This window comes from Alternaria postmessia (assembly GCF_024291825.1).
Source record: "Alternaria postmessia strain BMP 2775 chromosome Unknown scaffold_33, whole genome shotgun sequence".
Taxonomy (NCBI): domain Eukaryota; kingdom Fungi; phylum Ascomycota; class Dothideomycetes; order Pleosporales; family Pleosporaceae; genus Alternaria; species Alternaria postmessia.
The window spans coordinates 20,291-33,992 of NW_026260106.1; the positions used below are offsets into that span (position 1 = coordinate 20,291).

The 13,702-nt window shown below is 51.0% G+C and overlaps 6 protein-coding genes across 6 annotated transcripts; 2 read left to right on the top strand and 4 right to left on the bottom strand.

Annotated features, from left to right (window-relative positions):
• Window positions 1-164: 164 nt before the first annotated feature.
• Window positions 165-2,133, bottom strand: J4E82_005911 (uncharacterized protein; the record flags this gene model as incomplete). Its single annotated transcript, XM_051732171.1, has 4 exons — window positions 165-1,198; window positions 1,255-1,708; window positions 1,830-1,999; window positions 2,055-2,133. The coding sequence occupies 4 exons, from the start codon at window positions 2,131-2,133 to the stop codon at window positions 165-167; spliced, it is 1,737 nt and encodes a 578-aa protein (XP_051587962.1).
• Window positions 2,134-4,204: 2,071 nt separating this feature from the next.
• On the top strand, window positions 4,205-6,476 carry MCM5 (minichromosome maintenance protein 5; the record flags this gene model as incomplete). Its single annotated transcript, XM_051732172.1, has 3 exons — window positions 4,205-4,353; window positions 4,404-4,530; window positions 4,578-6,476. The coding sequence occupies 3 exons, from the start codon at window positions 4,205-4,207 to the stop codon at window positions 6,474-6,476; spliced, it is 2,175 nt and encodes a 724-aa protein (XP_051587963.1).
• Window positions 6,477-7,091: 615 nt separating this feature from the next.
• Window positions 7,092-8,804, top strand: J4E82_005913 (uncharacterized protein; the record flags this gene model as incomplete). The annotated part of the gene is made up of 2 exons (XM_051732173.1): window positions 7,092-7,239; window positions 7,366-8,804. The coding sequence occupies 2 exons, from the start codon at window positions 7,092-7,094 to the stop codon at window positions 8,802-8,804; spliced, it is 1,587 nt and encodes a 528-aa protein (XP_051587964.1).
• A 972-nt stretch (window positions 8,805-9,776) lies between these two features.
• J4E82_005914 (uncharacterized protein) lies at window positions 9,777-10,088 on the bottom strand (the record flags this gene model as incomplete). Its single annotated transcript, XM_051732174.1, has 2 exons — window positions 9,777-9,854; window positions 9,918-10,088. The coding sequence occupies 2 exons, from the start codon at window positions 10,086-10,088 to the stop codon at window positions 9,777-9,779; spliced, it is 249 nt and encodes an 82-aa protein (XP_051587965.1).
• A 971-nt stretch (window positions 10,089-11,059) lies between these two features.
• Window positions 11,060-11,671, bottom strand: J4E82_005915 (uncharacterized protein; the record flags this gene model as incomplete). The annotated part of the gene is made up of 1 exon (XM_051732175.1): window positions 11,060-11,671. The coding sequence occupies one exon, from the start codon at window positions 11,669-11,671 to the stop codon at window positions 11,060-11,062; it is 612 nt and encodes a 203-aa protein (XP_051587966.1).
• Window positions 11,672-11,960: 289 nt separating this feature from the next.
• Window positions 11,961-13,365, bottom strand: J4E82_005916 (uncharacterized protein; the record flags this gene model as incomplete). The annotated part of the gene is made up of 4 exons (XM_051732176.1): window positions 11,961-12,118; window positions 12,181-12,320; window positions 12,385-13,062; window positions 13,127-13,365. 4 exons carry the CDS (start codon window positions 13,363-13,365, stop codon window positions 11,961-11,963), a joined length of 1,215 nt encoding a protein of 404 aa, XP_051587967.1.
• Window positions 13,366-13,702: the final 337 nt, after the last annotated feature.

Sequence of the window (13,702 nt, forward strand, 5' to 3'; positions counted from 1 at the left end):
AAGCAAGCTGATGCAAAGCTCGGTCAAAACCATTATTTACTAACGCTGAGCGCGGGTGTTCGACTAGAAACCGACTTCCAACAAGCCTATAAACACCACGTCCAATCGATTCCTACTAAAATTTGCGCACCGATTGACAACAGTCCTTCCAGCTACTCAAATTTCTACACACCGTTACCCCACCTTGGTGCGTTAAGGATTATGCCCATCAAACACCCGGAGATGATACCAGCGCAAGGGAGAGTGATGATCCAGCCCATGTAGATCCATGCAACCATGCGCCAGTTGATCGTTCTCCACGTACCATTACAAAGACCGACACCAACAGTGGCGCCAGTAATACACTGAGTAGTCGAGACAGGGAGCGCAAGCTTGGTAGCCAAGATCACAGTGATCGCCGCGCCCAACTCCATCGAAAATCCACGTGCTGGCGAGTGCAGAGTAATCTTATTTCCAAGAGCTCGCATGATGTTGTAGCCGTAAGTCCAGAGACCAACAACAATACCGGCACCTCCGAAGGCGAGAATCCAGAGGGGAACAGGAACCTTGCTGGAGATCTCGCCGGTTGACCAGATGAAATAGATGGCCGTGTATGGTCCGATGGCGTTGGAAACGTCGTTGGCCCCATGAGCAAAAGAGGCAGTAGATGCAGTCATGATTTGCAGGAAAGAGTATGTGTATTCAGCTCTGTTGTCGTAGTGCTCGCCAGTAGCGTGGACCTTCTCGATATCGCCAGACAGGAAATCTTTGTGGCTTTGTTGAGAAACAACATCTTGTTCAACGCCGTGGAAGACTGCATACTTGATCCACCAGAAAGCAACGGCGGGGGTGTACCATGGACCAGGGGGAGGCTGCTTCTTAGGTGTTGAGAGTTGCTTCGCAGGAGTGGCAGTAACTCGATGAGTAGATTCGATAGGGACAATATCAGAGTCGGAGCTAGTGGCCTTCGCGGTTGTAGAGTGAATGGCATCCTTCTCAATGTCATCGTGTATGGGTCGACCTTCTCCAGCGCGCTTTGCCTCGAGCTCCTCCGCGGTAAGATGTCCGGCATAGAAGTCAGGGATGTTGCCAACAGCCATACCCTCTGGACGTGGGGTGGGCTCGGGGCGGCGGAGGAGGAGAGGACCTTGAATTACTTGCCAATCCTTGAGTTCCCAGTCACCCTTGATGATGCGACGGTACAGGAAGGGAATGAAGACTTCGGTTTGAAGGTCAGCAGACAAACTAGGGCAACTGAGTGGCCTGAGAACTTACATGTAGCAACCACAAGGGCAACGACTACACCAACAACGATGGAAACCCACACAGCTTGGATGTCGGTAAGGTCTATCTTCGCAGAACCACCCTTCCAGCAGATGAGGAGTGACAGCAGGAAGGAGGTGACGAAGAAGTAGACTGGAACCATGAAGAAAGCCTTATAAACCGGATTGTTGCGGCGCATTACACCGTACTTGGTGATCAAGAATATGATAGCACCAAAACCACCGGAGATACCAGGAGCGATACCCCAGGCAGCGAAGACCTGAGATACACCTTTGAACGACCAGTTGATCCCTTGGGGGCCAGAAGCGGCAATACCAACACCGATGACACCACCCATTATCGAGTGTGTTGTGGATACAGGCATGGTAAAGCGTGTGGCAATTGTGAGGTACGTTGCAGATCCGACAATGGCACACATCATGCCCAACATGAGCACTGATGGGTCCTAAATTTTCATGTACGGATCAGCCAATGATTCACATTCGTTTTGTTGGCATCGTTGAACTGTATCCCTGCTGGCGACGAGGCGAGCTCGGTTGCACTTGCGGTGAGGGGATACTACTCACATCTTCGAACAGTTTTGTGCTAATGACCTTGGTTCGGATGGTATCAGTGACGCGAGAACCGACCAGCATCGCTCCAGCGAACTCCATCACGGAGGCAATGCACATGGCTTGCTTGAGAGACAATGAACGACTGGCCACAGATGTGGCGAATGAGTTAGCTACATCGTTGGCTAGAGTTTATGATCAGTAAAGTTTACTCATGTGCTTGATGTATTCAAAACAAACCTCCAATGTTCCACGCATCCAGAAATGCGAAGATTGTGCCAATGGCAAAAATGTAATCGAACTGTGGAAGGGCCGGCATCTTGATGACCTATGGTCCTAATGGACTAGTGGTGCTGAACGAATACTGCTTGAGTTTCACCTCGACGAGACACGATACAATATATATAACTACCATGCCAACGTATGTTGGGATCTCGTCATTCAGCCATGGAGAACCTTGTAACGCAGTACTTTAGGCTTCCAACCAACCAGCGCTCGTAGTCGTCTCATGTGCGCCTCCAAAACATCATCTTGGGAGTGGCACGGCGCCAGGAAAGCCTCGTCAGCCCGGGTACGCTTCTGGGCAGCTTGGACGATATGGTTCTCACTGAAACCCAGAGGCTGGTTGGGGCTTCCAACGATGGGTGCTGTCCTATTTGGCATCTCCGCCGACATGTAATTGTGTAGGATGGGAGGATTCGCTTGGCGCCAGGATTCCGCTCGAGACTAGTGCCCGCTTTGGGTTAGCTGTGGTGGTGACGAAGAGCCAATCGCAACTACCACCTGGAGCACGGGTTGTCCATGATAATCGTGGACGGTATAGAAGGAGAAAGTAAGACCAGAGCGGGGATCTTGGAACCAAGAGTAGTTCGAAACCAATAAACCACTTAGGTGTCCTGTCCTTGCCGAACTTCCGTGTTTTCAATACTGGATTCAAGACAGCGATCGCGAATACCAAGGGGCGTCCAGGAGCTGAATACATGGAAGGTGTCTGGAAATGCATGAGATGTTCCTTGCTCCACATGGGTCACCACACCACCGGCGTACTTGGTTGTCGACCATAGGATCATATGAGCTGATCGTTGGTTATGTCTATAACAGGAAGGCGATATGTTCCGCTCCAAAATCGAAAATTTGAGTTCTTTCCCTGGTCAGCTTCAAATAGCTTCTCAGCCGGTCCCTGATTGGAACGAGGTTGAGATTGGGGTATTGACCGCCTGTGTTTGTCCTGATGTGATCATGGATGCCTCAAGCCTGAGAACTGGTGCACTGTACATCCAGAGCACGCGAGCTCGGATGAAGACCTGTAAAAACTACGAAAAAAGCCCGCTGACAACCAGAGGCATGATAAGGTCCACACTTATGCGCCTGACCACTCGTACGAACATGCAACAAATGACAAGAGGCGCCAATGTGGCTGTCTTGTCAGTACAAGCGCGCTTGGTAGGAACGCCCTGCTGGAACGATATCTAGCCAAGACATGATATGCGCCCATTTAGTGGACTGATGTTCCATTGTCGAGAACCTGCGGGCCCTAAGGCGCATACTGGGTGAGGCGTATGTGTCTTGGTATGTCCAGTAGACTGTCGATGCCCAGTTTTTCGAGGACTCAGTCGATTGTATACGAGAGGAAAAACGGCGGTCAATTCGCGCCGTATTGGATGGTTCTCCATACTCCTTGCTTCGTGCACATCAACATGGAAAATGGGAAGCATATACATGCCGGCGTGTATAGAATCGGATTGACCAACTGTATTTGCTCCTCGAGTACGATACATACACTTGTTTGGTCTGTTTCAGGCACAAAGAGAGATCTGAAAACTCACAGGAATATCGTCGTACTTGAACCCGTACCAGTCTTCACGGGCATCCTCCGATTTGTAGAGCGAGGAGATAGGATACGATGTTGGAACTGGTGAGCACGCAACGGCGCATGAGGTTCGCTCGTGTAATATCCCACAATGGCCATACTTATTAGGAAACGGAGACGCGATCATATTTGGTTCAGGGCAGCGGAGGATTCCGTCAAGAGCAAGCGTGCATGGGTACTTCAGTACGCGCAGACTATTTGGTTATCATATATCCTGCTTTCCGAACCTTTTTTGAAGATTTCGAGTTATGCTGTGTCGTCCTATCGAGGGGTTGGGCGAAGGCAAGGAATCGGACAGGAGCTTTGAGGTGGTTTATGGATGTAAGACAGCTCCGTGGACGATGAAGCTTGAGAGAAGTGTTGAAGGCGGGGAGCGCTAAGCCCAAGACAGGTGCAAAATGGAAAGCGCGCGGCCTAGCGCGAAATCGCGACGAAAGCGCGTCCTTGTCTCCCCTAGCGACGACGTGCCTGCCCCTCAAGCAACACCAACCCTCACGATTGACAATACACGACACATAGAATGGCGGACAGACAAACACCTTTTTCCATCAGTCTCTTCGGCAGCCAAGCCGGCGATGGCCCTCAAGATGCAGCTGCGCCTTCGCGCGTACAGCAGGCGCTCGTCGACTTTATCATGGACTTTACTCTTGACAACATCTTTGTCTACCGGTAGAGAAGACTGTTCAATGCACCGGATGCGCTCCTCTAACTAGTCGCAGAGATCAAATACGCGAGAACGTGCTCTTGAAGCAGTACTACTGCGATATCGATGTCGCGCATCTCATCAGCTACAGTCCAGAGCTTGCACACGATCTCAGACAGAACCCAGCAGAAATCATACCCCTCGTATGTGGCACAGCTCAGCGTTGCATGTGCATGCTGACAAAAACTAGTTCGAGTCCGCATTAAAGTCGTGCACACAGCGCATTGTTTACCCCTCACAAAAGAACATTCAGCTCCCTGAGCACCAGCTGCTCCTCCACTCGAACGCTTCTGAACTTTCAATTCGCGACCTGACCGCAACCAACGTTTCCCAACTCGTTCGCATACCCGGCATCATCATCGGTGCCTCGACGCTCTCGTCCAAATCAACAGCGCTCGCCATACGATGCAGGAATTGCCAGCACGAAGAAATCCTTCCTGTATCAGGTGGCTTCTCAGGTGTGTCTCTCCCAAGGACATGTGGCAGGAAGCGAGGAGAGGGGGAGAGCGGAGAACAGTGTCCGCTGGACCCTTACTATGTCATGCACGAGCGCTGTCAGTTCATCGACCAACAAGTGCTCAAGCTGCAGGAGGCGCCCGATCAGGTTCCAGTCGGTGAACTACCACGACACATCATGATATCTGCAGACCGCTATCTGGCGAATCGTGTCGTCCCAGGTACACGGTGCTCGGTCATGGGTGTCTTTTCTATTTACCAGCAAAAGGGTTCTAAACGTGCTGGCAATGCCGCAGTAGCCATTCGTAATCCATACATCAGGGCAGTTGGCATTCATGCAGAAGTCGACCACGGCAGCAAAGGCAATGCTGTCTTCACTGAGGAAGAGGAGCAAGAGTTCTTGGAGATGAGCAGGAGACCCGATATCTATGAAGTCTTTGCACGTTGCATCGCGCCCTCCATCTACGGAAACCAGGACATCAAGAAGGCTATCGCTTGTTTGCTCATGGGTGGTGCGAAGAAAATTCTGCCGGACGGAATGAAGCTTCGTGGAGACATTAACGTGCTCCTCCTTGGTGATCCTGGTACTGCCAAATCTCAACTCTTGAAGTTCGTTGAGAAGGTCTCGCCAATCGCAATTTACACTTCTGGCAAAGGATCCTCAGCAGCCGGTTTAACAGCATCTGTGCAGCGCGACCACAATACACGAGAATTCTACCTCGAGGGTGGTGCCATGGTCCTAGCTGATGGCGGCGTAGTGTGTATCGACGAATTTGACAAGATGCGCGATGAAGATCGAGTAGCCATCCACGAAGCCATGGAACAACAAACCATTTCCATCGCCAAAGCAGGCATCACCACGATTCTCAACTCGCGAACCTCGGTGCTAGCAGCCGCTAACCCTATCTTTGGTCGCTACGATGATATGAAGACACCTGGTGAGAACATCGACTTCCAGACTACCATCTTGTCACGTTTCGACATGATCTTCATCGTGCGCGATGAGCATGATCGCGGTCGTGATGAGCGGATAGCAAAGCACGTCATGGGCATTGCGATGGGCGGTCGAGGTGTTGAAGAGACAGTGCAGGCCGAGATTCCAATCGAGAAGATGAAGCGCTACATCACATACTGTCGGCAAAAGTGCGCACCGCGTCTGTCGCCCGAGGCGGCAGAGAAGCTTTCCAGTCACTTTGTTAGCATTAGGCGGCAAGTGCATGCATCGGAGATCAACGCAAATCAACGCTCGAGTATTCCCATCACTGTCCGTCAACTAGAAGCTATCATTCGTATTACCGAGTCGCTAGCCAAGTTGTCGCTGTCGCCCATCGCAGACGAGTCACATGTAGATGAGGCAATCCGTCTTTTCCTCGCTTCTACCATGGACGCAGTAAATCAAGGTGAAGGCCAGAGCTCGAAGGAGCTTATGGATGAAGTCAACAAAGTCGAAGAAGAACTCCGACGACGTATGCCTATTGGATGGCAAGTCAACCTGTCTACGCTCAAGCGTGAGATGGTGGATGGAAAGGGTTACTCGGAGCAAGCACTTGCTCGCGCACTGCATGTCATGAATGCACGTGAGACGATCAGATGGAGACATGGCGGTAGTGTAGTGTTCAGGGCGAGCGCATAGGCTAAGGACATGATTTGAATGGGCGAAATGGCGTCTAGCGTTTGTGGTGTTTGCATATGTGCTGTGGGTGCTTTGAGCAGAGTTTTCGGGCAGGGCGCACACTGGAAGTGCTTCACAACGAGGTTCATGGAGCGTTGGCAACGCAGAGCTGTATTACGACGTCTTTCATCGAGATGTTCCCTGGACAACTCCACCAGACGTTTTCTCTCTCACGCTATATAAGGCTGGATACCCAGCATGGGTACTGTAGGTCATCTATACTGTCTTTACCCGCTCTACTAGTGTGAAGGGAGTATCGAGATACAGCCCTTGAACTTTGAAGATGCCGACATACACTGTTATGGCATTGACTATGCCATGGAACTGTCCGCTGTCGACCGTTCGCTCTACTCCCAGAGCGCGATGGGTCCTTGGCATGCTGTCTTGCATGACGAGTCGCTTCCGCCGCTCGCTGGTGGTGGCATGAGTTGTCGGAGTGAAGAGTTGATCCGATCCGCTCCGAGCTCGGCGTCGCTCGGGGAAAGTCGTCGGCTGATGGTTCGATCTGATAACCCAGGATCTTCATCTGATAACACTCGTCCACCTCATTCGTACCTCACGCTGCAGGACGTCAACATGTCCAACGACGCTGCTGCACCCGAGAACGCCAACACTCCGGTTTCAGATCACAATTACAGTGCTGTTTCATCGCCCGCAGCATCTCCTGAAGGCAGTGCATTCGGGGCTGCAGGCTCTGATGACCGCCGCTCCTCTACCAGTCGACGTAAGTAGCACTTTTGCTTTTGCCGTGTACCTTGTGCCAGCGGTTCGCCGCGGCTGTCGGCTGCAAGACATGTCGCAACCGCGTGTCTGACCCTCGCCCGCTTCACGACAACTGACAGCCGCCCAGACCTCATTCCAAAGGCCCAGCCGACCTCATTGACCGCCGCCACGTTGTCTGCCACCAGCAACACAAATGGCCCCTGCCTGTCGGGCGGGGGCCCTGCGAGCAAGCACCACACCGTCCCGCCCCGCCCCAAGCCCGGCCGCAAGCCTGCAACTGAAGAGCCCGAATCTAGGCGGAAGGCTCAGAACCGTGCGTCGCAGCGCAACTTCCGCGAACGCAAGCAGAAGAATGTCCAATCCCTGATTGAGACTGTCAACAGAATAACCCAAGAGATGAAGGACAACAGCAGCGCGTACGAACGCTCCTTGCAACATATGCAAGAGCAGGTGCACTACCTCGAAAACCGTAACAGAGCGCTAGAGGAAGAGTTGAAGATGTACAGACAAGCCGGTACCCCAGATGCTCAGGGCCTTTCCATGAACCCTCAGCATGCGTCTCACGAGGAAAAACACGAGTTTGATATGATGCGTGGAATCCCACCCCACGATCAGCCACTTGAGAACATGCAGTCAGGCTGTGACCGGTGCACCCCCGAACATTGCGCATGCCTCGCTGATCTTACCCATGACTTGCAGTTCTCGGGCGAGGCTATGACCGGAATTCTTCGCGATGGCCATGAGGACTTGGAAGACGAAAAGCATCCTCACGTGGAATATGAGGTCGACTTCACCGAGAAGTTCAAAACGAAGCACCACCCCGCTGCATTTGCGCCCCCAGTGGAAGAGGCCAAGATTACAGACTGTGGCTTTTGCGAGGGACAGAAGGACATATGCATATGCGACCCTCCTACTCGTGTAGACAGTGCCGACGAGTCATCCTCATTGGCGCATAAGCCGAGTGGCTCCTCGGGCAAAGACGTCAAGCCTAAGATGGTTATGACTGGACCAGGCTCTTGCGCTGATTGCCAGTCAAATCCCCAGCAGCGAGCATGGTGTCAAAGGGTTGCTCAGCTCCGAAGTGAAGAAACCCCTTCGAGTTCACGTCGCAATTCAAGCAAGAGCAGCTCGCTCGACGTAATGGAACCCAAGGTCTCCACTAGCATTGACATGAGGGCTGGTTTCTCATCACCCGTGGGTACTGGAAGAACGGTCGGTTGCAGCGAAGCCTTCAAGCTACTCGACGGCCGCGTCTCAACGGACCCGAACGATATGGACTGGCGTCAACTGAAGCCCGTTCCACAGACATTTGCACGACAAGAGGCTCGCAGAGACACATTCACCATGGAACCCGGCATGTACAGTGCGATGGAGCTAGATGCAAGCAGCATTCTCACTACTCTTCAACACGCCCAGCGCCCTCTGAGGCCACGCCCGTCTGACGGCCCCCATGCACCACTGATCGAGGAAGCTGAGGAACGGCGCAGAGCGTCTTATTCGCCCATGACCAAGGTCGAGGACCATGCCATGCTTGATGCTGTTTCGCATTACAATATCGGCCGATAGCACTCTGCTCACTCCAGTGTTTGATCTACCACACATTTCCTTTAGCACTTCTGTCCATCATTTGCGGTGCTGGCATGCACTTCAATTTATATGTTGTCCTGCATCATCTCTCATGTGCATAGAGCCATGAGCAAACTCCCGAGTCTGAACGCTCTTTACGATGCAAGGACGGGGATGATACCCTTTTACTTTTCAAAACCTTTCCTACTAGTTCTGTAGAATATGCAGGTGGTTACTCCAACCAACGACTAGATTAATGACGAATTGAGACGAAACTCCCAACGCAATCGGCGTTGATGATCACATGATACTCTACGATCGATATGTGTACTTGCTCGTGACTATCGCTCTATCCTGTCTTGCTCTCAGCTCCTGAGGAGCGAGTCGAACAGCCGTCCGTGCTCAATTTCGCGGCTTGGCTAATCAGCGTGTGGCTTTGGCAATCAGACCATCACGGAACTTGCATTTCCATCTTTCGAGTTCAGACCGTCATTCTAACTCGACATCAGCCACTTAAAACAAATCTGTCTACGCGTACACTATAGAGTTTACACCGCCAATATAGGCTGGAGATGGTTCGGGGCTGGCTTCGCGCTGTGAATGGTGACAGAGGATTCCGGCTTCGCATCTTATCTGATGATCTGATAAAAATTCTGCTGCGCTAGTCCTTGAAAAAGCAAGGCGAGCTGCGTGCGGGGAAAGCCTTCACCCGCGCCCTCGTCCTAAGAAATACAATGAGAACAATGTAGCACCATGCCGGTCATTGAAGAGATCAAAAAAAACTAGCAATGCACCATATCGAAGTCTGGGACGCGTCCTCGCAATTTACCAACTTCCGAACTTCCCTTCCGCACTACACTCCACTGGGAGATCGTCTCTCCTTGCCGATATCCAACATCGGCCTTTCTATATTCCTTTGCACATGCCATCATCCCTTGTCCGCTTCCTTCTTACTCTCTCTCGACAGCATCGCTACTTCTTCGCGCCATTAACAACAATCTCGTTTCCTTGTCCAGTCCATTGACCATGCGGTCCAGCCCTTACAGCAACCTACAACACCATGTTATACTTTATTCCAGATACACTAATCGTTCTAGCAAGGGAGCCACATACCTGCACATCGACCCCCCATCGTTGCGCGTTCGTAAGAGCAACATTGGCAGCTTCTTGCTCTAGAGTTGTTGCGGCCTGTGCCAGCTTGCCACCTATTGCACAAAGTTCTCCACCTAGCTTATTGAGGTCGGCGGCGAGCTTGAGGAGGCTGTCTGGGGTGTTGTGCGACATTTTCAGGAATATAGGTGGGTTATTCGTGAAGTTGTAGATATAACTATTAGTCAACTCGATCTTGAGCTACCAACGTGCTGATTGTAAGTTATGATCACGAGCGAAGATGTTAAGGCTGGTCGATAGTCGAGAATTAGAAGAGCAAGGAAACCAACATGTAGTGATGAGGTCGTACGTAGCAGCGGTGATATAAAGTGCTGGTTTGTTTGCTCACCTAGATTACCGCGTCAGTCAATGAACGAGCATTCCATGTTGGCGCGAACACTGCCAAAACAACGATGCTGAAACTCATAGACGAGCAAATTCGCCGGCGTCACATTCCAAGAATTCAATGGCTGAATGATTGTTTAGTCTTCACACGCAATGTTCGCTACGTGCGTGCTAGCATCAGCGCGATGTTTATGGAAAGTATTTGAGCTTTCAGTGTAGCTCAAATCATTGGTAAGACATATTATAATCAAACCTTTGTCCATTACAGATACTATATTCGAACGATTCTCACCCAGACACAATGTCATCTTCCTCAAACAGACACGCACTCGCGCCCACCGTGGCTCAACGGGATGCAGATTACCGGTACAGCCAGCAACTCACGAATTTGCTTAATGAGATTACCGAGCTCAACAAGACTATTGGTGAGACAGCTGCGGAATACCGACGTCAGTCAATACCGCCATGTGTGTCGCTACCACTGACGCGTACTAGGCGAGATCTCGATACAAGCCCGAGCAATGACATGTCTCAATATGAAGGTGATGTGAATCACGTACATACTTGATCCTGTAATCAAAGTAGATGCTATCACGGCGGAAAGGATGAGCAGGATGTTTCCAGAGATTGCAGAGTTCTTTACACTTGATTGAGGCATGGAACATAGTTGAGAGCACATCTTGAAGGTACTATGGTTCGACATGTAAGATGAAGAAATCACAAAGTTGATGATATAGTGCTGTATTTTGATATCATAGTTCTCAACCAAGTCTAGGATCGTTCTTGAACAGAGCAAGACGCGCAAGTCGCCTTCGCTCTGGTGCACTAACTGGAATGACTTTCTCTCCTCCAGTTTCTTCCAACTGTTGTGACTCCTCCGTCGCTTGACTCGCGTTTTCCCCTGCCGTCTGAAGGTTTGCTTCCACTCTTCTCTGCACATCGTGCATGTACAATCCCTCATCCATTTCTTCATCTTGGTCTCCCACAGTCAACTCACGCACCTCTTTATCGAGCTTCATCTTAGTCTCTCGTACTATCTCCGCTTTTCGTTCTCGAAGTGCAACTTCACGCCGTGCTAGCGCTTCGCGGGTCTTTTCGCAATTCGCCAGTTCGGCTTCTATGAGGCGAAATTCAGCGTCTGGTGTAAGAGATATTGGGGCTGTTGTAGCCACCGCTTGAGGGGGGCGGAGGGGTATGCGTAGCGCCGGATGTGTAGAGCTATCTTCTTTCAATGGTTTTGGATGCATGGTCGGAACAGAAAGAGGACCATTGGGGTTCTCTTCTGGTCGAAGCGCCGTGTTTCGTTCGTCGAGCAAAGGTTCCAGAACGCCGTCTTCTGCATTTTGCTCACCTCCGGCTAGAGCGCGCGACATAACGGGGTGAATAAGGTATGCTAATGAGATGGTCATGAGTTCCGCTTCTTGTAGCAGGCAGCAGGGCTAGAGGTCTCGAACGCATGGGCAAACCGAGGAGTTAATTTGCGTTTGCTATGACTGTTGGTCACTGTGGACGCACTGGCTTGCGGTGTGAATAGTGTGCTATCACACTGTATAGTTATAGTATGTTTGCTTGGACTCAGATTCTGTATATTGGTTTACGTTACACACTGAGGGCTTGCATGCTTTCACGTGAACCGCTCAGCGAGTACCACGAATGCGGTATCTACGCCATAGACTCTCTTCGCATTGTCGCTAGTATATCCAACACAGCCTGTCTTGTATCCTTCTTCTTTAGATTCTTCACCAATACATCCTGCTCGCTTTCAGGTGCCATGCCGGCCGTTTCAGGCACCCTCCTATCGAGGTTGGTCGGAAATGGGTCTAAAGTAAGCGTATCAAGTCAGTATGTGTCTCGAAAGCAGACCTATAGACACATTACTCACATCCTTCTGCGACAACGCTCACGAGGGCTCTAAGTTCGTCGCTGAGCCCTTCCTTTTGATACATCGTGGACATCGCATCCCACGTCTTTTCGACAAGTGCGTATGTATCGACAGACTCCATTGGTTTACCAAAGGCTGATCTATATTGACACATATGAAGTCAGTGTTTGTCTTACATGCAGCTTGTAAAAGAAGATATCTTACGATATTTGCAGCAAGTTGGCTGATCGATTGATATCGGCCGAGTCATTCTGTCCCGCGGCATGGAATAAAGCTGGATTGAAGAACAGCCCGTCACCCATCTCCAGTGGCATAGATACATACTTCTCCAGAAAGTAGTCTGCAAACTCCGGAATACGATACGCCATGTAACCCTCCTCGAACTTTTGACTGAACGGCAAAAGCCTAGTCGGCCCACTCTCTACCGGCATAGCGGAGTGCGCGACTGCTCCCTGAAGTGTGAGAAACTGCGATGCAACTTGCATTGCCTTGGGAAACCTCTCGCACGACTGATTGTCTTGAAACCCAATATGGTAGTCTCTATGAGAGATCTGAGCCTTTGCGCCCGGCTTCACGATGTTGACTTGTGAAGTCAGGCGATGATGTGGACCCAGCCATGCCTCAGAAATTAGCGGCAGCCATGGGTTTGCGTAATATGTTGCAAACGATTCCGGATCTTGTAGGCAGTGCTTTGAGAGTGAGTTCCAGATGCGATCGTTTGCTCCAGCTCCGGCAAAGTGGTCACCGCGTTTGCCAGCCACTTTCTTTTCTTCTGCGATAATGTTTGCGTAAACCCTATTTACTTTTTCAAGCAGGGAAGTGTCTTTGTACAGATCCTTGGTGACGAACACCCCTGGCCCCGAAAGCAGGATGTGATACCATCTGTAATTTGGTGTATGCAATCAGTAGATGTCTCAAATTCACTTCGTAAGTAGGAGTTACGTACTCATCTTGAAGCGCAGAGCGCTCCTCTGGACTGAGCGAGTGGTAATCGGGAAGGTGGTAGATGGGTACATTCAATTCGACAGCTTTCGCAAGCGGATAATGACAGGGCACAGACTCTGTTGTGAGCTTCTTGAAATCGTCCAACGATGGTGGTTTCTTAACAGAGAACAGCCGAGGTCCGATCGGTGGTTGATCGTAACCACTGTGGCTGTTGGACTGTCCGTCTTTCGTGGAGTGCATTGTGGGCGTTGTCTCGAATGAAAAATATCGTGCTGAACCTCATATTTAAGTTGTGATCACGCGTAGTAACAACAATCGCTGACATCCGCAACTGGCAATCCCGCCCGCGAGCGGTCGTTGTTGCTCTATAGGAAAGCGGAGGTGCGGGTTTGCCCCACTTGCGCTACCAGCCTCTTACGCCCTTCTGTCGCGATGTCATCGTCTTCATCATCTTGACTTGGAAACGCTGCTTACCGAAAGAGTCCGGTACGGCCTCTGCCAGATGCGATACATAACCGGCATATAGCCGGGGACTCGACAAATCTCACAATGCCCGAACACCAATAGCGATCGACGG